This window comes from Prenolepis imparis, unplaced genomic scaffold (assembly GCF_030444845.1).
Source record: "Prenolepis imparis isolate NDT839.2.m4 unplaced genomic scaffold, iyPreImpa1.0 SCAF_9, whole genome shotgun sequence".
NCBI lineage: Eukaryota > Metazoa > Arthropoda > Insecta > Hymenoptera > Formicidae > Prenolepis > Prenolepis imparis.
Window position 1 is genome coordinate 7609940 of NW_028141167.1, and position 26060 is coordinate 7635999.

Below are 26060 nucleotides of genomic sequence, written 5' to 3' on the forward strand. Positions count from 1 at the left end.
TTATTTTTTAATCTCTTTAGCTCAGCTAATAGTGCAATTTTTTCAATATAATTACATTATACTGTAGGTGCAATATAAACTTATATCCGGTAAAATAAATAAAAATTATCTATCCACGATTTAGGATAATCTCTTTTCGATAGAATAGATAATTCTGTAAACTTATTATAAGTAATATAAATTAACTTGAAATTTCTAAATATATAATCGAATAAATATATAATTAAAAATGTCACAAGACACTTTAAAAGAAGATGCGTTTATCCGTAATCGAGTTTTCTTGTTCGCGGGAAGCACCAGCACAAATTAAGCGTTTATAACTAGTTTAAACGGATGTATACTGAATACGTTCTTTTGACGGGATTGTTCGTAGGACGGGAGTCGACTGGAAGCTCGAAGGAGTTGGACAGGGTGAAGCTCGTCCGCGAGAGGCAGAACGAGGAGCGGCAGCGGAAGTTGGAGGAGCTCAGACAGCAGGCCCTCGCCGCGCAACGCTTCCGCGAGCAACGCGAGGAAGAGCGACGAAGACGTATCGACGAGCTCAGATCGCGTGACAACGACAGGTTTGTTGTCGAATTCGAGAAGATTACTCATGATTACCTTAATGAAGGATTCAACCCTTTTCAATTCGAACCTTTCGTCGAAAAATCGAATATAACTTGTTTCATTCTCGTTGGCTTTTTAAATCGTATTGCAGAAGAGAGGGGAGAGTTTCGCAAAAAGTTTCGAATAATTATAAGCGTTCCATTGTTTCTCTTTATGCAGACGAAATCAAGTGGAGGAGAGAAAACGGCTGATATACGAGGCAGAACGAGAGAGACGGGAAGCGATCCTGCGCAAAAATCAGGAGAGGGAGGCGCGTATCGAGGCAAAGAGGAAGAACGAAAAATCGCACATCGTCTTCGCGTTCGGCAGCTCCACACCGCGAATGCTGGAACCCGCCGACACCGGTGGCTCAACCTTCTGGGGAACCCGCAGGGCCACTTCCACCACCAATGTCATGATGTTCTCCGCGGCGCAACCCCTCACCAGGAGGTCCTCCGAGAGGGAGCTCGATGGCAGCAAAAAACGGGCCACTTCCGCCGGCGGACTCGATCGGAAACCCGGCGAAGGTCAGTAGATTTATATTTCTTCACCAACCGAGTTGAATCACACAAATTCACGAAGGTTCACCAAAGAGCAACCGAGAACGGTCGTTGATAAGCATGTAACTGTACACGTCGCACATGGAAATTTGATTAACCCTTTCAGCGCGTGATGTTAGACTTGCTGCATGTCGCTTGAGCGTTCTGTTTTGCGAGAACGATTCTCGAGAGAGAAAGTCTCCATTAGAATCTGGAGTATTTCTGAATGATTTATTCATATTTCGATTTATATCTATTTCAATCAATGTAATAATTTTATTCTCTAGAATTCTGTTATCACGAACGTGTCAATATTTTAATTCAGATTTTTAATTAATCTTTCGCCCTTTTTTTTTGAGAAATAGAATTTTCCACGTACCATTCGCGTATTCGAGATGCTTTCAATTGACCATAAATGTAATATGACGCACCTTATACTTGATTTATCGCAGAGAGATTGAAACGTAACGTGTGTGTATATACATATATAAGAAATATCTCATAAAATATGTGTGCAATATATACATAATGCTAACATGAAATAGCTAAGCAGCAGCGCTGAAAGCGTTAAAGGCTTTTCCGTATCTCGTACACGCGAAGTGTGAATAATACACGCGTTGGTATTACACCGTGCACCGGTGGAATGCAAATTAATGTTTACCGTAAATTCAGTCGAATCAACAACGGTCCTTGATGAGAACACGCACGATGAACGGCTTGGAAGCGGATTTGGTGTACTTCAATGTGAGTATAAATACGAACCGAAGCACGTAAAGTACGTTGTATATCGTAAAAACGGGAAAAATTAAAAGAGGAATCGACTGATTGGCATAATTTTGAGTGAAATATATTTTACGGCGGTTTTTCGTAACTTGATCTTTTCCCGGATTATACATATATTAGTTTTAATACAAATCTGAAAATACGATGACAGATTAATAAAGTAAAAAATATATAATCATCGTGCGCGTTAAATTTTAAAATAGTTTTAAAAATCGAAGGAAAAAATTATGGTACGCATATCATTAAGTAATAAAGTAAATTTCACAAAAAATTTCAAAGAAATAAATCGTGCCAGCGAATCAGTCCGTTCTCTTCTGCCTGCTCCACCCTATTTATTCGAATATTCGACGTATATATCGATGATCAATGTTTATCGTTCGGGTTTACAATCGTTCTTTCTATCGCGAATTCACGTGGGATGGTGTCATTTAATCGCATCATCGTTGCGAGAATATTTCCACGTCACTTATTCTAATGCTCAAAGGCATTGAGCTATTCAGATAAACGATACAAGAAAGCGACTCTCATTTTTTTCGTAATACTTTACACACGATCGCTTCCGATACCTTTAATAATATATTTTTCTTAGTGACAATCGAGCGTCATGCACAAAGTAGAGAGAAACTTCGTGGCGAAAGGTGCACATGTGATAAACAAAATTTTCACAACGTACTCGCTGTGAAAAAACGCAGCCCGTGTTTCTTACCATAATGTGAAAAGTAGTGTGGAAAGTGATTTATAATTGATTATGTCGTGTTTAATAAAATATGTAAACAATTATTATGATTATTGAAATTAGCATAAAATGAATAATTGATTTTATTAAATTATTTTGCCACAGGGTAAAATTGATCGACTAATTAAGTCTTAAGCGAATCTCAAGCGTAAGATCTTGAGATAGCTAATGTGCAATAGTTTCAAAATAGTCTTGTTATAAATAATATAGAATCATCGTCACAGTTTCTCTACACGATTATTTACAAGTGAAGTCGACTCCACGAAGCATGAAAGAACGATTGTTCAGCACTGTTAAATCCTGTAACGTGACCTTGTCTACAATGTAAATTTTACTTCTTTAGTTCTTTATTTTCAGGTTTACATTCTATAGCCTATTCTGTGACAGTGTATATTCTTGTGATGTCCCTTTAAACGATATCCGAATCTATATGTATATGTGTATGTCTCAGCTTGAGATTGATTATACAGCGAGTCTTGAGAACGTTTTGAATCCCGCGATATTTATAAGTTGCAAGTTTTGCTTTTTACCGCGACATAATTTTATTTTTATTTTTTTCTCGTTTACACTGCACACAAATTACTTGATTTACAGCATTTATTCCCGAAAACGCTACATCTTCATTCATTCTTTCCTATTCACAAACACGTTTTTTTCTTTTTTACTTTTTGTTCCAAAGAAATAACATTTTTAATATTACTAGAGAAAATGAAAGAACGTAGAAAAAAATATATCTTTAAAGAAATTAGTAATCTTTAACTATAGGGGTTTACATTTCCTCTCTCTCTTTGTATATCTTCTCTTTGCTATCATCTGTAGTTATTATCGGTGGTGGTTTTGTAAGAAGAATGTTGTATATATTTGAAATGAGGAAGAAAGTATTACGATTCGCAACTATATCTCTAACTTATGCTAATGTATTCATATGCTTTCCCATTCTACTTCTCTCGTCCAATCACTCGATCTTATTGAAAAGGTTTTTCGCGGAACACCTAATATATTTGCGTTGCGTTGAATGATTTGTTTGCAGATATGAGAATGTCCTCGTCCATGTACGAGGTGTTCAATTGGAATTCTAGCCCCGATCCCCCCTTAACTCCTGCCAAGCATAAGAGAGCCAGCCTCTCTCTACCCCCCACAACCGACATCTTTGCCGTCGATGATAAGTCCGATAACGACGCTAGGCGTCCCATGATTCAGCGGGCTGCCAGTGGTGAGTCCTGAAGTCTCAGAAGTCTGCAAGAAAGCCGGGAGAGATCTCTCGTTCTATTCGTTTCAAGAATGAATATCGAGCCCTTATCTCTCTTGTTTTATTTAGCATACACTCTCAGACTCTCCCTTTCTCTCTCTCTCTCTCTCTCTCTCTCTCTCTCTTTCATTCTACATCATTATATTTTTCTTTTACTTTACTGCATACTTTACTGGCGCATGTCACATTCATTTAACATCGTAAAAAAACATACTCCGGCGCACTTTCTCTCATTAATTGTCTTGTAGTTTCCTTTCCGTAGGTTGTATGGTATTGGTCAGGTGGATTTTGCGATTTCTCGAAAGACCACTTGTGAATGAGACTACATGGCAGCCAATATCACGCAACAATATGTGTGTGTGTCGTCAATTTGTCTTATCCTTTGTGATCCCTGCATCTATTGTATTATTAAAGCGGATAGATCACTAAACATTATTAATATTTAGTTGCAAATAAAATCTTAGCTCTTGCTTAGATCGTATTTTAATATATAGTTCAACTTGTTAATGAATTTTACTAAACGGATTTGAAATACGTGTACTCTTGATGAAAGCGATTTATAATGTCGAGAAAGAAATTTAGAAATTAGAGCGTGCCAATTAGAAACTGTGGGCTTTAGATATCGCTACAAATATGCGTCTAAATAGGAGGATTGTCAGTCATATTTAATATTATTTTCATCATATATTTCATATACATGTTGATATAATATGACGTTAAATTACTAGTTCATCAAAAGTTGCAGAATTTTTTTGAGATTATATATACGATAATTATTAGTTATATATACCATTAAAAAAAGTATCGTAATAATTTAGCTGTATTATAGAAAATATTTAATTTGTGGATTAACAATAAAAAAAAGATAGGATATTATTGTATCAGCACTATAAGAATAATATGAGAATTTAACTCGATTAATTATTATCGTTGATTTGATATAGATTATAATCGTTGTGAATAACATAAATTTTATTGCTTGCATGAGTTGAATTCTTGTTGTTATTTTTAGAAATTATTTGATTGAATTTAAATGTTACTTCGCTTTCCTAATACTACTCGTATAAGATATATCGTATCGTTCCCTTCTACGTATAAATTTATACAGCACGTACATTATATACAACACATACAACATGCACATAAAATTTCGATACCTCAATATCTTACGTCACTTTAAAACATAGTGATTTATTTACATTGAGAGACGCAAATATTTTTCATTAAATAAATTTCTTTCAAGAAATACATTTCTTTTAAAAAATATATTTTTGTGATCTTTTTCTTTTTTATTCACCAAACGCACTAACTCTTTCTACATCTTTATAAATTCGAGCGAAGAAGCGAACATACTTAACACTTACATAACACAGTTGTGATACAGAGCAAAAGATCTGTCACTTTCGTATCCTCCTACACGTTACAGCATGAAAAGCAAAACAGCACGATTTATGCCAAGAAAATGAGAAAGAAAAATAAAAATTCGGAAACGTCAAAACGTTGATACGTCGTGGAGAAACTCTACCCGAACGTATCTCCATCGAGCGAGCCGTGTAAATCACTGCGCGGATCGGACATCGCTTCGCAATTACACACACACGGCAACCCTAAGCGAGATTCTTTGCAGGTGAAGATAGCGACGGCGGCACACCCAGCACTCCGACCTCGGTTTACCTGCGAGTGAACAGGCGACGCACCGACCTCATGCCGACGATACCGTCCCCGCGCGATGGTCCGCCGTCGACGGCACGCAGTTTCATCATCAAGGCCTTCACACGCTCGCCAGGTAGGACTTACTCCATGTCCAGGCTGGACCAGCTGGCGCAGCCTAGAAAACGCGCTGCCGAGCAGCAACTCGGCACGCTCGCGGAGCAGCGGCAGCAGAGCCAGCCTCTGCAGAGCGCTTCTAGCATGAGCCGCAGCATGTCTCACTTGGCCGCGCCCGGAAGCACCAAGAGCCTCAAGCGCTCCGATAACTCGCGTAGCATGGGCACGCTGCCGGGCGCGGCACCAATGCCCAGACCCACCCGCGCCGAAAGACTGCGTCGCAAGGCCCGCGAACACCAGCAGGCCCAGCAAGGTAAGTGCGCGTGACCGTGCACTCAACTCGACGTCCTCGACTAAATCTCCCACCGCAAATCGAGCCTCTGTAAATAGCGAAACCCTTCACGATTTCTTACTATAAATCACCGATAAGCCCCTTTTTTTACTTACTTTAAGAAAACGTAGATTTTATTATCTTGAACGCTGCAGATAATATATGTATATATATATATAGAAGTATATATGAAGTAGTTAAATATAATAGCTCAATGATAGATTGTAATTTTTTGTTTACATGTATATTATAATTTCGTAAGAATCGGCCTCTCTTAAAGTGACTAATCACTCGTTTCGCTTTGTACTAATTTTCTCGTTTAATTTTTCTCGCTGTATACAGTCGGATTTATTGTTTAAAAAGCTTCGTAAGTTAGATCAGTATTATGGTCTTCGAATTGGGAGCGTGATCTTATAAGTGGGAATTTAATAAAAAGACAACATACATGAGTGTACTCGTACTCTAAGAAGAGAATCTCTCAACGTGATCTGAGTTGGGTGCACAAATGCATGAATAAGTGTAAAAAAAAGAATCTTTGTGAATCAATTAGGACGACTAACTTCATTCCAGGGCGTAAAGCTAGAAGAAAATTGTCCTCTATTTCTTTTCTTCTAATTCCAAGTCGCGCAACATTAATTATTTTAATTTAATATATTAATGCGCTTTTACATCTGTTATATTTTTTCATGGTGACTAACCCATTGACTTCGAAAATTTCAATATTGTTTAATATTATGTGACCAGTAACAGACTTTCCTACCATTTTTAACATTAAGAACCAGTTGCATTAAGAAAAGTTAATTCTGTTAATTAAGACATAATTCTGTTTAAAAATTACATAAATCTAAAAATAATAAGAGGAAAGATTAATTAAACGTTGTTAGCTCGAACCAATTTTAATGCAACCTGTTCTTTGATCTCCAAATTGATTAACAAAACGCTCCTATTAAGGAAGACTTCTCACCGGCTTTTCGATACCAAGGGTAAAGGTATGAGCTAATGTTTTGGTAAGCTGCACGTTTTCTTATTACTATTATCGTTCTATACACGTAACTTATCTCGCAATTCACTTAGTACTGTATTCGTATTTAGTGTGCAATTTATTCCTAGTTAACCCGCTCAAGTTATGCAATTCTTTCACCCTCTTATTTTACGCAATTAAAACTTGATTTATCTCTAATTTTTATTTCGGCTTACTCTTTCGTTTCGTTTATTTTCTTTACTCATCGACAGCATTTGAACACCGGTGGCGGTGCTTGTGTTTCGATTCTTTGCGATGTTCGCCTGCTGCACTTTGCGTTCGTCACAACACAAGCAAGCATATCATGATACGATTTTGATATATACAATAGAATGTCAAAAAGAACGAGGAAAAGAAAAATATAAACGGGAATTTATTCGCAACGCCGATCCTTTTCTGTCAAGAGATAGAATTGCGCGATCGCGTTCAATCAACGTAAAAAAAAAAAAAAAAACAGATCAACAGATGTACTTACCTTGGATGGGTGCGCATAGGTATCCGCAGCGGCGAAGTGACACCCAACAGCCCGTCCCGACCGCACAGTTCCATGAGTCAGCAGAGCGCCAGCAGCGTAGGCAGCAGTAACGTCAATCTGCGTACCCGCACGGCCGCGTCGCGCCGACCGCGGCCCGCTTCTATTGCCGGTACCGGTGTCTCGATCACAGAGAAACACAGTGAGCATGCTCATTTTACTTCTCCATCCACCGACCCTTTCAGGTCACCGAGGATTGGCCAAAAATCTAAAAAAAAAAAAGAAAGAAACAACTCATGAAAGTCAAATTCTCGAAATTGACGACAATTATTGGATATATTAGAAATAAATATTAAATATATAAATTAAATCGAAAAAAAGGAGATAATATAAATGATGAATGTTTGTTTCTAATCTAAATCATATATACTGTTACATATGAATATCAACTAGGCATAGACAACAACATTATATATATCCTGAAAGGGTTCGATGCACACAGTGTATCATACATTTCTAAGAAGATGCAACGAACAGAAATTGTATAAAAACGTTTCGACTTTATATACAATTTTTTTTTTATATTTCTTGCTCTCTTGAATATTTTTGTAAATTAACAATTTTATTTATTTTTTTACGGAATTTTTTTTTTTTCTTAATATACCCCCAACTTCTTCTATATTTAATTTTTTATAACGACTACTAGAATTGCACATTTAAATACTGTATATAAAAAATTTCACGCACATACAGAAAAAAAAGCATCTCAATCACTCTTATTATTACAGATTTAGTGGGCGACATGAAACTAACGAAGGATTCAAAGCCACCACTGCCAAAGGTCCATAGCACTCCAAAGAAACCTTCTACACCCAAAGCAACAGAATTGAAAAAGCCGACGGAGAAATTAATCAAGAACGCCAAGTCATCACCGCGAATAACTCCGAAGGCGACACCTCTGCAGAGTCCCGGAGTAGAGCACGCACCGCTCATCCGCGAAACCGCGGAGATCATAAAACAGAATGAAAATAAGGAGGCGCATGTGAAATTGGAGGATAAGAACGAGGAGAAGAAGGATCAAGGCACCGAAAAGACGCAGGTAACTTTTGTTCTTCTACATTGATTCCTTGGAACAAACAACTTTATTCTGTAACGTCTTTTAAGCGAAATAAATATTTTTTTCCCATATTTCGATATATTTTTTTTTCAGATACATAATTATTGTTTATGATATGTAATAAAGTATAGTTTTGAATTTTTATTTTATTTTTAATAATAGGAAGCGAACAGTGCTGAATCCATGACTAACGACACGAAGGTAGCGACGGAGCCTGTGTCGACAAATAAACAAGTCAAAGATGAGACTAATTTAATGCAAGAAAATCTGTCAGACGTTATTGTAGAAGAATCACCGAAAATCGCTAAAAAAGAGGAGAACAAGCAAGAGAAGAAATCGACGGAGACGACTGAAATCAAGCCCGAAGGCGAACTAGACGAACAGATTGATATGTCAGGTATGATTAATCAAACTTTATTGAAAAACTTTATTGAAGTCGAACGATCATTTGTTACTAACTCTAACAATGACTATTAATAACGATTATCTATTTTATTGATGATTCGCTTTACAGCTTCAATGATCGCGAAAATCAGGATCACTACCGAAGAGGAAGCCAAAGCAGCTTTGGCTGAACGTAGGAGATTAGCTCGAGAACAAGCGGAACGAGAGGCGGAGTTGGAGCGTCAGCGACAGGTATTATCTACAAAAATCAATTTAATATCAGACTGACTTGATTTTTATATGGTCTGTTGGCTTACTCGTATTAATTTTTGCAGGAAGAAGAAGCTCGTCTGGAAGCTGAAAGATTGCGTGCAGAAGAAGAGGAGCAACGTCGTTTAGAGGAAGAGACTATACGCTTAGCTAATGAAGCTCGAGAAGCAGAGGAACAGCGATTGCAACTAGCAATTGAAGAAGCTAAACGACGTGAGGAAGAGGACAGACGGAAAAGAGAAGAGGAAGCTCGTCAAAAACAAGAAAAAGAGGAAGCAGAGCGCAAAGCGAGAGAAGAGGCAGAAAAGTTAGTTTGACAAAAACTTCTTTCCCTTCTATCTGTTTTGGAAATTCATGATAGATTGTATATGATGAATCTCTATGATGTGATGTGAATGAGATATGAAATATCTATATATATTTAAATTACAGACAACGAATTGAGATGGCTGAGAGGCTTAAAAAGGAAGAAGAAGAGCGTAATGCTAGGCGCAAACGAGTTGAGGCGATCATGCTTAGAACGAGAGGCAGAAACCAATCCAACACATCTAAGGTAAGTTAGATGCTAAATATATTAACAAAAAATTATATATATTAAAATTATTTAAATTAATTTGTATGTAATATACTCATCTAAACTGAATTTTATATTTAAATAAATTGATGAAATTAAAAAATAATTTGTTATGACAAATATTTGTACAGGGAGAAGGTGGTGATGGTGACAAGTTGAAGGAAGATAGTCCTAGCGATGAGAGCAAACCGGTGCTAGGCGACAAAGGTGACGACGTCATGACAGTCAGTTTAATTTCCGAGGCGACTCAGCAATTTATTAGCGGCGAACAACACGCGCATCACACAGAAAACAACCTGCTTACGCCGGACATAGTGCACAATGGCACGACACATAGCAACGGCATTAACGAAAACAAAATTGTATTGGATAATAATCAGGGTAACGTTGAAGGGGAATTGAATGGTCATCATACGAATCACGGAAACGATATCAACAGTCAATCGATTACGCTGGACAATGCCACTGTGTAAGTATGCCAATTCTAAATCACGGATTCGTAAACGCGCTATTATCGTCGTCGACCGAGAGCGAAACAAATCGTGCGCCTCTTCTCGCTAGATCGATGGACAATAATACCCCACAGTAATCGCGAAGCTTGCTTCGATAACGCGCATTTAATTGGGCATTGAAACATGTGATCTGCGACGCGATTCGCTCAAGCTAGTTCGCTTCAAATTTAAATGCGACATATGGCTGCTAGTATCCGATTATTATGTGCGATCGAAAAGCGTATATTAAAATATGAAGAGAGAAGTTATATCAACGGAATTAATTTTTGTGTAATTGCTAAAGTACTCATAAACATAATAAGACAAATATATTCCAAGCAAACTTCTATTACATTTAATGAATCAGAAAGAATAATCAACAAAATACATAGATGACGTGCCGATTACTTGCAATTAATGTTTTTGCAGGACATAAGTAATTACACAATACTAGCCAATATACTATTCATCTAAAAATGGACTGATTATTATCGGTATAAACGAAAATGATATCGGTTACACGATTGGTAGTTCAATCACGAAAAGAATTACAGCGTATATATCTATATCATACATGTAAGGCAGCTGACTAAAATTTGCGATAAGAGGAATCATTTTCAAAATGCATGTAAAACTTTTAAACATATATTCACACATTATAGGAAAAAAAAAACATTTACGTGTTATAGAAAAAAATCAAGAAATCAAATATTACACGGAATTTTTCGAGAATTTTTAAATATTTTTCAAAATTACTTTTCAAGAATATTTTCGAGAATAGAAAGATTTCATAGATGTTCCATATAATTTAAAATTACAAAGAGCGTGCCATACATTAAATATATTAAATTAAACATATTGTATGATTTTATTTGTAAATAGGCGTGACGAAGGTTTTAAATCGCAGTGAACAAATTATTGCACCACGAACAGATTGATTACTTCGAGTTTTAGATTTGTATTTTGATGTTAGATTCTAAAATGACAATTATTTGAGACTTTATAATTAAATGTAAAATGATTAAACGTATTCTTTGAGGCCTTTTTATGAAAGGCAATCTGTATATATAATGAATTATGTTGTTCAAAATGTGTCTTGTAATGTCAACAAATTATACTAAAGAACTAATTAAGTTTCAAAGTTATATATGTATACATATGTACACATTACTATAAATGGTTATTTAGTAAAAAGTTTACTGCGCTTTCCTGAGACTCCCTATGGAAGGAACTGCCTATCGATATTAATTTTACCGATTGTTTATCGCTTTATATAAATATTATAAATGACCAGGCATTGTACATTGCAAAAGTAGTCAGAGCAACGGTTGACGAGTATAATAAACACATCATTGCGAATCATCACTTACAAAAAAAAAAATACGGATTTGCTGCACGATATCACCGTATTAATTGACAATGATACACGCGACTAACACTATTAGTGATAATGATATTGCAAGTATGAGAATGTATATTGTATCATCTATTGTAATAATTACATATATTTTATAATTTATATTCAGCTGTGTACTAACAACAAATATACTATTTTTAGCTAGGATTATCAAAGATATCGGGAATTAGTCGCGTACGTACTTCAATTATTTTTAGGTATTATGTCAGCGAGTTGGAAGAACGTCATGTAATATTGTACATGAAGCATGAAATCGCTAAGAGAAATCATCAACAACACTACACAGTTAGCATTAAATCACACAATAAATAAAAGTGTACATAATGTAAAGAGATACAAGCAGTATAAATCTAATGACTCATTGAAACATTTCGTTTTGTGATTTCACAACACATTTGCCAGCTCAGCAAGGATGAATCGTTTTAACATGAGTTTCTGCGAAAAGCAAAATAACAACGATAGGGTATATCGCAGTTGTATTATAGGAGATAATAACAATTAATTATTTTTATTTTATAATATTTAATAATAGACATGATAAATATATCATCTTTGCTGAGCATTTCTCTTTGATTTTTTCCTCTAATTAGGTATTAAAAAGTGTTCTTCCATTTACTGACCCATTGTGTATATACCGTAAGTGCGATTAATTTTCGCAACAAACTCTGCAAATCACCAATGCATGTTACCAATTAACATTGATATGGTGTGGCTTGTTCTTTTCCTTGCACAATAATTGTCTGCGTCCCTCATATGCTTGTGTATTGAATACCATCGAGTGGTATATGTCAACTTACTGCCTACTTTTGCTATGTACTATTTACTTCCATATGTTTTCCGATATAATACTTTTCCGTGAAAAGATGTCTCTTTATACACATCCACACTTTCACATTCACAAATGCTACACAAAGATACAGGAATCGAAAAAAAAGAAAAGGAGGAGATTAAACGCGGCATGAATTTTTTCTCTCGTGTATTTTGACTCGACGAGTAATCAAATGTGATACGATTTTTTATGTAATTAGATTCGTATTTGCTGTTTTGCTGTAATATGTTTTAGTTATTATGGTTATAAAGTTGACGTGTATCTCTTTAATCAACTGGCTCTCCTTATACATATATATATATAATATATATATATATATATATATATATATATATATATATATATATGTACATATATATATACACCTTATTTAAACGAAAACCTGTTGCGATTCATCGATGAAATATTTTGTAACATATTAGTTGTATTCCAACAATTTTTTATTCGGCTATATACAGATTTATGTCCATCACAAAGGACCGCAAAAAGTTGTGGACTATTTCGGTTAGTACTGTTATACATAAAAATAATTTCTATTAGATTTAATCGCTTATGCGATAGTTACTTTGATAGTTACATCAAAACAGTTGCCTTTTGTGGCATCTAAAGTTTGCAATTTGAAAAGCAGTCATAGGTTATATGACAAAAAAAACGATTGATGCATATAATAAGCGCTTTATATTTATATCAATATGTTATTTAGTTATCTTATCTAGCTTCATATCGTTTAGTTCAATAAAACATTTTTAGATGTATCTAGTACCGCGGCTATGTTCCTGTTGGACGAAATCCAAATTAATTTCGTTTTAGTGATTCTAACTATCTGATGTTAACGAATCGCTCGCAGTCGGCTTAGCTAATTTAGCGGCAGCGATTTCGTGTTAGTGATCGTGGATAGTCGCTTAAGTCGTAGTCCCTAGTTGGTTTGTCTGGCTGTCAACTTAGTCTCTGTATTTTTTTCCTTTGACTGGTTTTGTAGCAAGCAAAACAACGTGACCAACAACCTGTTAGACCTGTCGAGCTTCGATACTCTGAGTAATAACAGTAGCGGCTACGATACTGGATCGATACTCGAACTGACACCCAATCTGGCGAACGAGGATACCCTCAACTCCAATCTGAATCCGACAGCGATGCCGTTTACTCCGATGGGTTTCGTGCCCGCTACCGCTAACGTCAACGTCAATCCGTTCCAAGACAATTTTATCAACAAGCCACAGGACAACAATCAAGTACCAGGTATGTAAGCCAAACTAAAATATCGTTTATCATTGAATTTTGTTAAATAAAAAAATTGAGTCGTGTATTAGATGTTTTAAACCTCTTTATTACTTATAATTAAACTGTATCATTTTAATCAGCTGTCCGCTTCTCTCTTTCTGTCTACAGATCTGCTCTCATAAAGTGTCTCTTAAACGTTCCTGGACGAATGAAGGAGAAGCAGTTGGTTAATCGATAGCCAAATTGCTCGTGACGAGCGATAGCTATACAGAACGAGACGTCGTTTCGGATAATGTAAATAACCGCCGTCGCGCGCGATGTATCGTGTCTGGAAAGGATATTTCAATGGAACGAGAAAGGGCGCCGCATCGGACAAAGATCATCTCCGGGCCTCACGTATTGAGTTTTAAGGATCATAATCGGGAAAAAGAAAGTGTAAAATAGTATATAATATTAATTATAATATAATATACAACACAGCAAGTATGGACACTCAGTCTGTGTGTCGTAGAGTATGCTATTAGATAAACATAATTTTTGAAAGGACCTTTGGAAGGTGTTGAGGCCTATTTGTAACACATCATTTTCGAATATACGAACATATTTCACGGTAACAAATCGAAATTAATTTTTTCTCACATACACATAGTTTCATCCTTATCACACATATACGTGTGTAAATTACAAGTAAAATTTTCAAGATATTTATCGATAGAGACGAAAGAATTTGAAATCGCGCGGAGAGAATATAATTGACAAATAAATATAGCACAAGAAAAAAAAAAGAAAAAATGTTAAAGTTGAAGATTAAAAGCTGAGAATGTATCAGCCAAAATGACAGATTAGAGAACGTCCCTAAGATAAGAGATAGCATAGCGAGGTACTATTCTGTAACAATTTCATGATAGACGAGTGGATTTTAAGCGCGTTATCACGTCCGATGCGAGAGACATTCTATGGATAAGACATGGAAGGAAGTAACCATAAGCAGAGAGAAAAATACTTTTCTTCCATAGATTTTCGGGGCGCGCGCTCACTAGTCAAGCAATCTTATTATTTTTCTTTTCTTCTTTTTTTTTATCTTATTTCATTTAGAAAGCCTATTTACCATTGGTATACTCTAGGTTTCTGCTAGACTTCGCTATTGTTATGTTTCTTCGTGGCTCGAGCATAAATTCTCTAGCTGTGATGATAATGATGATGATAATAACAATGACGATGAACTGAGTGCTTTGTGAGATAGCCGCTGCATAAGTTAATGGAGTGACGATCTAGTAACGTTAATTGTAAGAATTGTTACGCGAAAGATGTTACGGATGGGATTAATTGCGCTTTACTCGACGCAGAAAAATACAAACGATATTGCAATAGTAATGCGTAACGCGACAGCAAATATCGCAGTAATATATATATAAACATCTGAGTGATGCAAGTTATTTGTCATTACTCGTACTATAAAAAAATATTACGACGATGATATCGATATAGCATATTTTATATTTGGTGCTGATCCTATTGCAAATCGTGCAATATCACGTAGGATTCGGCGACAGATTATTTATAACGAGGATAGAGAAATGAATTCTGTTATCCCGTTGTTTTATTCGGAAAGCATGGTCGAGATAGACGATTATCGACACTAGAGAACAAGATAGAATTTATAGTATACGAAATTTTCATGTTTTGTTATTCAATTTTTCTCGTACATTTGCGCGCGAGATGTATTCCCTTTCCCTTTTCTTCCTGTGCTTTATTTAATACGCATTTTATCATAATTGGAGTAAATTCATTGACCTATATATATGATATAAATGGTGTAAGAAATTTTCTCAATATAATCGTCAGTTTAAATTTAAGCTTTTCCTTTATTCGCACATTTGCGTAATATTGTGACCTGTTTTTCGGGCATCGGGGAGAGATTCTTTTGCCGAATGATGAATACATTTTCTCATGAACGATTAATAAGTTATTTTTTATCGATATAATTATTGATCGTTTTAGAATATATTATTGAGTATGTTTATACAGACGCATGTTATATCACGAGTCACACTGTTCACGCGCCGAGAATGTCTCGAAGCAGGAAAAGCATTATACAGCTTGAAATGACAGATTTATTGACATGTTTTATCGCTCGTATTTTCACACGAGAAATGCCTCTGCATTTGTCCTGTAAAAATTTCTGTAACGAGCCGCAATCGTCGCGCATTCGTTACGATTTATTGTATCAAGTTATTTATATTAGTCCCTTTTTTCTTTTTCGACAGAATATATATTTATTAACCGTTTGGACACCGTATATTATCCCTGCGTCACATGTACACATATACTATTTTTATTAGATTTGGTTGAGAGTCTATTAAAACTATTCTATAAGAATACATAATAATAATGATAATTAAATAGAGTACGAGAGAATGTTTCTAAATATACAATAACGAAAAGAAATGCTAAATATCATCAGTCATGTTTAAAAAAAGAAACAAATACTTCATATTGTAAAAAAAATGCTTGTATGTAATAAATACTTAATACCAGAACATGTGCTAATTTTGTATATTATCTCTCCTTTCGTAATATTTCCTTTCCCGTGATATTTCTGTAATTATTCCGCCTAATATTAACATTAATTGCTTCGCACTGGGGAACATCGGCGCCGATTAGTATCAACTGCAGTTGCTGCAGCCGTTTGTAACGACATTCGTGCGCGAACACTCCTATATTTCTCACCGCTCTGCAGACCTACCGAAACAAACAGATCCTCCCCTGATAATGTGAACTCGCAAACCTCACTCGGTGAAATATGGCGCAGCCACGAAGATGCATCGCGAATGCAACTTGTTCCTGAAGTTTCACAATCGCAAAAACTAATTCTCATATTCTCACGTCTCTCGTGAATGTGTTCCAATATGTTACTTTTTTCTTTTTAACGCAGAAAATAGTTTCCCTTGTAATAAAAGTCTAACGCGTCTTCCTCTGTTCGAATAGTCTCTCTTTCCCCTCAATTATTATAGTTATTTCGAAAATCGTGTTTAGCGATATATTACAAACGATTTCTGTCTTTTTTATTAAGATCTTTTAATTTTTTCTATTTTGCACGAGTTCGTGTAACAACTAAAACAAAGTATCCGCGGACTCTATACGGCGCATACTTATATTTCGTATAAATAAAAGAATTTGTACGCTCGCATATTTAAGATATAAAAATAATCTGCAAACAGTGTAATATCGAAATATACAAGCGATGAAGAATAATTTTGGCTACTTTTAAAAATATCGATATTTTGTAGCCGCAGACCTTATTCCGCGCAGACTTATATTTCGTATATTAAATGAAAGAATATATACGATCGTATGATTATCCCTTTCTAAAAAAGGTATGTTAAGTCGATTCTCGCGAGTATTATTGCCTCTTTTCCGCGAGGCTGATTGGCTGTCTCGATTCGCGTTGTGCGTTATATTCCTAGCATCGAGAAGCTGTCATTGGGAGAGTTAGCAGTTTGACAGTTTAAACAAAATTAAATTAAATTAAATAATATGTTTAAAAAAATATATTTTAATACTTTAAATTCGATTAATATTTTTGACAGTTATCAGCTGATGTTTGTCAAAAATATTAATCGCAGATAAAGTATTATAACACATTATATTACTTACAAAATATTATTATTTTAATTATAATATGTTGTAAATAATATAATATGTTATAATATGTACTTATAATATATACTTTTTCCGCGATTAATAATTTTTGACAGTTATCAGCTGATAACTGTCAAGAATATTAATCAAGTTTAAAGTAGGTATTATAACAAATTAAAAACATATTAATATTATTTTATTTAATTTTATTGTGGACTAACTGTTAAACTGCTAATCCTCGCGATGAGCGATGACAGCCTCTTGATACTATGAATATAATGCATAACACGTATCGAGATAGTTGATCAGCATCGCGGAAAAGAGGCAATAATATTTCGAGACTTTCGAGAATCGACTGAACATGCCTTTATTTTAGAAAAAAATGTATTTAAATAGATATTTAGATATAAATTTGTTTTAATTCTCAAGAATGTAAAATTATTTTTAATTTTTAATACTTGAATATTTAAGATTGAGATTAACAATATAAAAAAAAATCGTTATTTTTATAGTAATATCTTATTTTATCAACTGTAGTAATAAACATGTAGGTAGATAATTCCATTAAAAAGTAACTCAATAAGCTTCTTAGAATTATATTCATGACATAATTTATTTGAATAAATTATTTAAATAAATTATTTGAATAAATTATATCATGAAAATAATTCTAAGAAGCTTATTGAGTTACTTTTTAATGGAATTATCTACCTACATATTTATTACTACAGTTGATAAAATAAGATATTACTATAAAAATAAAGATTTTTTTTTATATTATTAATAAATGACTTCTTAAATATTTAAGTATTAAAACTTAAAGATAATTTTACATTATAAAAAATAACAAATTATAATTGTGAGCTAATTGACAGTCGCTTAATTTGTAAGCTATTGTGCATAGAAAATGCACTCGGAATAGACAATGTAAGATATATTGTTCACCATCAAAAATATATATGTTTGTATCTTTTGATACGCTTGAAAATTTGTCTAAGTTAGTAAGAGAGACTCTCGGCAACATTCATAGATATTAACCGCAATAATAATAAAATTTTTTTTAATAATTCAACACTCACCAATTTGATGTGCGGAGTTGTAGACAATGTTAATCTGTAAAATATAAACGTATAAATATTATATAAAACAATTATTAAAATATTTAAATTATTTATAATATTTTAAATCATTTTTTGAAATATTAAAATTAATTTGAAAATTTAAATATTAATTTTAATGTTTCAAAAAATGATTATATTATGCGCATAGTTAACTTTTGTTATTTGCTTTAAGATATTAAAAAACTACATAATTTGCAAAGAAATATTTTTTAAAGAAAGATAGAAATAATTATAAAAAATATTTAAATTAAAATATTTAATAGTGAAAAATCTAGGTACGCATTACATATAAATAATTATATCTACATATCTCTTAAATATAATACAATGTAGAAATTGTATTTTATATTATTTTATATATGTATTGTATTACATATACAAATATTTATTATTATTAAATTATTAAAAATTATTATATTTATTATTATTATTAAATATTCTAAGTATTTCAAAATATAAAATCCAGGATATTTTATGTTCATTATTATACAACAATGTAAAATTTGAATCATTATCGCGAAGATAAATAGATACTTAATCTCACAAATAAAAAATGAAAAGTTAAATAAATTATAAATTATATTTACCCTATCGTTGCTCCGCAGTTGCACGATGCCACCCCGGGCCACCTCTCTCTCTATCACTCACTCTCTCTCTCTCTCTCACTGCACCGTTCCTTTATGGCACTCACTCTAAACACTTGGACTCGCGTTATTTTTTTCGTTCGCGACGCGTTTCGGTAAAACGCGAGAATCGCGAGAGCTTATTCGCGCGCGAATAGAACCGATGCTCTGTTTTCGTGTCGCCGCTTTTTTCTAGGCCCACTTATCGGAGGGCCTCATCGAACGACGATGATGCGGCGACTTCCCCGCGACGCACTTAGGTTAGGTTAGGTTAGGTCAGGAGTCGTCGATATTCCAAGAGTTTTATATTTCACAATTCAACGACGTAGAAATCGCGGATCGCCAACGCCGAAAAACTCGGGAAATTCGCGTCGAAAGCGTCGCAGCTGATAATTCAATCCGCCCGTGTAGTAAACTCGCCCATATAATAGACTCGCTCGTGCGATCGCGACCACGATGTTGGTACACGATTTCGCGACGCGATCGGATTTATATGATAATTAAGCACTTAAAAACACTAAATTCACGCTCGTACTGTCGCGGATCGGCGATGAGCGCGCAAAGGTCGATCGCGCGTGCGAACAATCGAAACCTAGCAACAGCAATACTAACGTCGAGTGTCGGACTGCCGGACTGGCACTGCCAGTTACGGGACGCGCAACGCGCACACGTCACACGTTGCGACAAGATGGCCGAGTCGTAGTGGTGGGGGTCCAGCGTAAGTATGGCGCGCAACACGTGATACGTGCGACAAGATGGCCGAGTCCCAAATCGTAGTGGTGGGGGTCCACCGTAAGTATGGCGCGCAACACGTGACACGTGCGACAAGATGGCCGAGTCCCAAATCGTAGTGGTGGGAGTCCAGCGTAAGAATGGCGTGCGCGCTCGGAGCTCGGCTCGGCTCGGCGTTCGGCGGTATATTATTATTTTAAAATTTATTTAGCAAATTAACGCTTTAATCAGCTATTATAATTTCTTGTGAGAAAATATTAATCGTATTTAAACAAACTTTATAATTATTATTTTAATATACCATTTTTTTTAAACATAAAACCGAAGAATGGCAAGCGCGAGTTGTGTTGATACTTTTTTACCGCTGACCCTATGCGACGCATCCCTATTTTATGTATATCATATTAAAAAATTTGTACGCTGGTGTCTGCATGGTACCAAAAGATTCTGTAATCAATGTACTATTAAAATGTATAATCGATGAATTTCTGGCCCGTCTTAAAATATTAGAAATTAATACTTATTTGCGGCTGACCCTATGCGACGCATACTTATTTTATGTATATCATATTAAAAAATTTGTACGCTGGTGTCTGTTTGGTACCAAATGATTCTGTAATCAATGTACTATTAAAATGTATAATCGATGAATTTTTGGCTCGTCTTTAAATATTAGAAATCGATACTTTTTTACCGCTGACCCCATGCGACGCAATCTTATTTTATGTATATCAAGTTATAAAATTTGTACGCTGTTGTCTGCATGGTACGAAAAGATTCTGTAATCAATGTCCTATTAAAATGTATAATCGATGAATTTTTGGCTCGTCTAAAAATATTAGAAATTGATACTTTTTTGACGCGGACCCTGTGCGACGCATCCTTATTTTATGTTTATCGTATTAAAAAATTTGTACGCTGGTGTCTGCATGATACCAAAAGATTCTGTAATCAATGTACTTTTAAAATGTATAATCGATGAATTTTTGGCTCGTCTTAAAATATTAGAAATCGATACTTTTTTACCGCTGACCCTATGCGACGCATCCTTAATTTATGTATAGCAAATGAAAAAGTTTGTACGCTGTTGTCTGCTTGGTACCAAAAGATTCTGTAATCAATGTACTATTAAAATGTATAATCGATGAATTTTTGGCTCGTCTTAAAATATTATAAATTGATACTTTTTAGACGCGGACCCTGTGCGACGCATCCTTATTATATGTTTATCATAATAAAAAATTTGTACGCTGGTGTCTGCATGATACGAAAAGATTCTGTAATCAATGTCCTATTAAAATGTATAATCGATGAATTTTTGGCTCGTCTTAAAATATTAGAAATTGATACTTTTTTGACGCGGACCCTGTGCGACGCATCCTTATTTTATGTTTATCGTATTAAAAAATTTGTACGCTGGTGTCTGCATGATACCAAAAGATTCTGTAATCAATGTACTATTAAAATGTATAATCGATGAATTTTTGGCTCGTCTCAAAATATTAGAAATCGATACTTTTTTACCGCTGACCCTATGCGACGCATCCTTAATATATGTATAGCAAATGAAAAAGTTTGTACGCTGTTGTCTACTTGGTACCAAAAGATTCTTTAATCAATGTCCTATTAAAATGTATAATCGATGAATTTTTGGCTCGTCTTTAAATATTAGAATTCGATACTTTTTTACCGCTGACCCCATGCGACGCAACCTTACTGTATGTATATCAAGTTAAAAAATTTGTACGCTGGTGTCTGTTTGGTATCAAATGATTCTGTAATCAATGTACAATTAAAATGTATAATCGATGAATTTTTGGCTCGTCTTTAAATATTAGAAATCGATACTTTTTTGACGCGGACCCTGTGCGACGCATCCTTATTTTATGTTTATCGTATTAAAAAATTTGTACGCTGGTGTCTGCATGATACCAAAAGATTCTGTAATCAATGTACTATTAAAATGTATAATCGATGAATTTTTGGCTCGTCTCAAAATATTAGAAATCGATACTTTTTTACCGCTGACCCTATGCGACGCATCCTTAATTTATGTATAGCAAATGAAAAAGTTTGTACGCTGTTGTCTGCTTGGTACCAAAAGATTCTGTAATCAATGTACTATTAAAATGTATAATCGATGAATTTTTGGCTCGTCTTAAAATATTAGAAATTGATACTTTTTTGACGCGGACCCTGTGCGACGCATCCTTATTTTATGTTTATCGTATTAAAAAATTTGTACGCTGGTGTCTGCTTGGTACCAAAAGATTCTGTAATCAATGTCCTATTAAAATGTATAATCGATGAATTTTTGGCTCGTCTTAAAATATTAGAAATCGATACTTATTTGACGCGGACTCTGTGCGACGCATCCTTAATATATGTATAGCAAATGAAAAAGTTTGTACGCTGTTGTCTACTTGGTACCAAAAGATTCTTTAATCAATGTCCTATTAAAATGTATAATCGATGAATTTTTGGCTCGTCTTAAAATATTGGAATTCGATACTTTTTACCGCTGACCCTATGCGACGCAACCTTATTTTATGTATATCAAGTTAAAAAATTTGTACGCTGGTGTCTGTTTGGTACCAAATGATTCTGTAATCAATGTACAATTAAAATGTATAATCGATGAATTTTTGGCTCGTCTTAAAATATTAGAAATCGATACTTTTTTGACGCGGACCCTGTGCGACGCATCCTTATTTTATGTTTATCGTATTAAAAAATTTGTACGCTGGTGTCTGCATGATACCAAAAGATTCTGTAATCAATGTACTATTAAAATGTATAATCGATGAATTTTTGGCTCGTCTTAAAATATTAGAAATCGATACTTTTTTACCGCTGACCCTATGCGACGCATCCTTAATATATGTATAGCAAATGAAAAAGTTTGTACGCTGTTGTCTACTTGGTACCAAAAGATTCTTTAATCAATGTCCTATTAAAATGTATAATCGATGAATTTTTGGCTCGTCTTTAAATATTAGAATTCGATACTTTTTTACCGCTGACCCCATGCGACGCAAACTTACTGTATGTATATCAAGTTAAAAAATTTGTACGCTGGTGTCTGTTTGGTATCAAATGATTCTGTAATCAATGTACAATTAAAATGTATAATCGATGAATTTTTGGCTCGTCTTAAAATATTAGAAATCGATACTTTTTTGACGCGGACCCTGTGCGACGCATCTTTATTTTATGTTTATCGTATTAAAAAATTTGTACGCTGGTGTCTGCATGATACCAAAAGATTCTGTAATCAATGTACTAATAAAATGTATAATCGATGAATTTTTGGCTCGTCTTAAAATATTAGAAATTGATACTTTTTTGACGCGGACCTTGTGCGACGCATCCTTATTTTATGTTTATCATATTAAAAAATTTGTACGCTGGTGTCTGCATGGTACGAAAAGATTCTGTAATCAATGTCCTATTAAAATGTATAATCGATGAATTTTTGGCTCGTCTTAAAATATTGGAAATCGATACTTTTTACCGCTGACCCTATGCGACGCAACCTTATTTTATGTATATCAAGTTAAAAAATTTGTACGCTGGTGTCTGTTTGGTACCAAATGATTCTGTAATCAATGTACTATTAAAATGTATAATCGATGAATTTTTGGCTCGTCTTATAATATTAGAAATCGATACTTTTTTACCGCTGACCCTATGCGACGCATCCTTAATATATGTATAGCAAATGAAAAAGTTTGTACGCTGTTGTCTACTTGGTACCAAAAGATTCTTTAATCAATGTCCTATTAAAATGTATAATCGATGAATTTTTGGCTCGTCTTTAAATATTAGAATTCGATACTTTTTTACCGCTGACCCCATGCGACGCAACCTTACTTTATGTATATCAAGTTAAAAAATTTGTACGCTGGTGTCTGTTTGGTATCAAATGATTCTGTAATCAATGTACAATTAAAATGTATAATCGATGAATTTTTGGCTCGTCTTAAAATATTAGAAATCGATACTTTTTTGACGCGGACCCTGTGCGACGCATCCTTATTTTATGTTTATCGTATTAAAAAATTTGTACGCTGGTGTCTGCATGATACCAAAAGATTCTGTAATCAATGTACTATTAAAATGTATAATCGATGAATTTTTGGCTCGTCTCAAAATATTAGAAATCGATACTTTTTTACCGCTGACCCTATGCGACGCATCCTTAATTTATGTATAGCAAATGAAAAAGTTTGTACGCTGTTGTCTGCTTGGTACCAGAAGATTCTGTAATCAATGTACTATTAAAATGTATAATCGATGAATTTTTGGCTCGTCTTAAAATATTGGAAATCGATACTTTTTACCGCTGACCCTATGCGACGCAACCTTATTTTATGTATATCAAGTTAAAAAATTTGTACGCTGGTGTCTGTTTGGTACCAAATGATTCTGTAATCAATGTACAATTAAAATGTATAATCGATGAATTTTTGGCTCGTCTTAAAATATTAGAAATCGATACTTTTTTGACGCGGACCCTGTGCGACGCATCCTTATTTTATGTTTATCGTATTAAAAAATTTGTACGCTGGTGTCTGCATGGTACGAAAAGATTCTGTAATCAATGTCCTATTAAAATGTATAATCGATGAATTTTTGGCTCGTCTTAAAATATTGGAAATCGATACTTTTTACCGCTGACCCTATGCGACGCAACCTTATTTTATGTATAGCAAATGAAAAAGTTTGTACGCTGTTGTCTACTTGGTACCAAAAGATTCTTTAATCAATGTCCTATTAAAATGTATAATCGATGAATTTTTGGCTCGTCTTTAAATATTAGAATTCGATACTTTTTTACCGCTGACCCCATGCGACGCAACCTTACTTTATGTATATCAAGTTAAAAAATTTGTACGCTGGTGTCTGTTTGGTATCAAATGATTCTGTAATCAATGTACAATTAAAATGTATAATCGATGAATTTTTGGCTCGTCTTAAAATATTAGAAATCGATACTTTTTTACCGCTGACCCTATGCGACGCATCCTTAATTTATGTATAGCAAATGAAAATGTTTGTACGCTGTTGTCTGCTTGGTACCAAAAGATTCTGTAATCAATGTACTATTAAAATGTATAATCGATGAATTTTTGGCTCGTCTTAAAATATTATAAATTGATACTTTTTAGACGCGGACCCTGTGCGACGCATCCTTATTATATGTTTATCATAATAAAAAATTTGTACGCTGGTGTCTGCATGGTACGAAAAGATTCTGTAATCAATGTCCTATTAAAATGTATAATCGATGAATTTTTGGCTCGTCTTAAAATATTAGAAATTGATACTTTTTTGACGCGGACCCTGTGCGACGCATCCTTATTTTATGTTTATCGTATTAAAAAATTTGTACGCTGGTGTCTGCATGATACCAAAAGATTCTGTAATCAATGTACTATTAAAATGTATAATCGATGAATTTTTGGCTCGTCTTAAAATATTAGAAATCGATACTTTTTTACCGCTGACCCTATGCGACGCATCCTTAATTTATGTATAGCAAATGAAAAAGTTTGTACGCTGTTGTCTGCTTGGTACCAAAAGATTCTGTAATCAATGTACTATTAAAAAGTATAATCGATGAATTTTTGGCTCGTCTTAAAATATTAGAAATGCATACTTTTTTGCCGCTGACTCTATGCGACGCATACTTATTTTATGTTTATCGTATTAAAAAATTTGTACGCTGGTGTCTGCATGGTACCAAAAGATTTTGAAATCAATGTACTATTAAAATGAATAATCGATGAATTTTTGGCTCGTCTTAAAATATTAGAAATTGATACCTTTTTGACGCGGACCCTGTGCGACGCATCCTTATTTTATGTTTATCGTATTAAAAAATTAGTACGCTGGTGTCTGCATGATACCAAAAGATTCTGTAATCAATGTACTATTAAAATGTATAATCGATGAATTTTTGGCTCGTCTTTAAATATTAGAATTCGATACTTTTTTACCGCTGACCCCATGCGACGCAAACTTACTGTATGTATATCAAGTTAAAAAATTTGTACGCTGGTGTCTGTTTGGTATCAAATGATTCTGTAATCAATGTACAATTAAAATGTATAATCGATGAATTTTTGGCTCGTCTTAAAATATTAGAAATCG

General features: G+C 34.3%; 1 protein-coding gene and 1 long non-coding RNA gene across 51 annotated transcripts in view; one reads left to right on the forward strand and one right to left on the reverse strand.

Moving 5' to 3' along the window:
- The window catches only part of LOC145940340 (uncharacterized), a 149879-nt gene extending 133566 nt beyond the window's left edge, over nucleotides 1-16313 (forward strand). For 21 of the 50 annotated variants that reach the window (XM_083045358.1, XM_083045360.1, XM_083045381.1 and 18 more), the window contains 14 exons: nucleotides 374-563; nucleotides 766-1112; nucleotides 1797-1868; nucleotides 3674-3856; nucleotides 5520-5972; nucleotides 7506-7685; nucleotides 8272-8582; nucleotides 8763-8997; nucleotides 9115-9236; nucleotides 9320-9561; nucleotides 9687-9807; nucleotides 9960-10297; nucleotides 13545-13804; nucleotides 13955-16311. In XM_083045358.1, coding sequence (XP_082901484.1) covers nucleotides 374-563; nucleotides 766-1112; nucleotides 1797-1868; nucleotides 3674-3856; nucleotides 5520-5972; nucleotides 7506-7685; nucleotides 8272-8582; nucleotides 8763-8997; nucleotides 9115-9236; nucleotides 9320-9561; nucleotides 9687-9807; nucleotides 9960-10297; nucleotides 13545-13804; nucleotides 13955-13968 — 3068 coding nt within the window. In that variant the 3' untranslated portion in view covers nucleotides 13969-16311. Of the gene's footprint in view, nucleotides 1-373; nucleotides 564-765; nucleotides 1113-1796; nucleotides 1869-3673; nucleotides 3857-5519; nucleotides 5973-7505; nucleotides 7686-8271; nucleotides 8583-8762; nucleotides 8998-9114; nucleotides 9237-9319; nucleotides 9562-9686; nucleotides 9808-9959; nucleotides 10298-13544; nucleotides 13805-13954 lie in introns of all 50 variants that reach the window. The other 29 variants (XM_083045372.1, XM_083045380.1, XM_083045373.1 and 26 more) reach the window with 11 other exon arrangements.
- The window catches only part of LOC145940356 (uncharacterized), a 124010-nt gene continuing 105589 nt past the window's right edge, over nucleotides 7640-26060 (reverse strand). The window contains exon 3 of the long non-coding RNA XR_014426002.1: nucleotides 7640-7751. This is a non-coding gene — a long non-coding RNA (uncharacterized LOC145940356). The remainder of the gene's footprint in view (nucleotides 7752-26060) is intronic.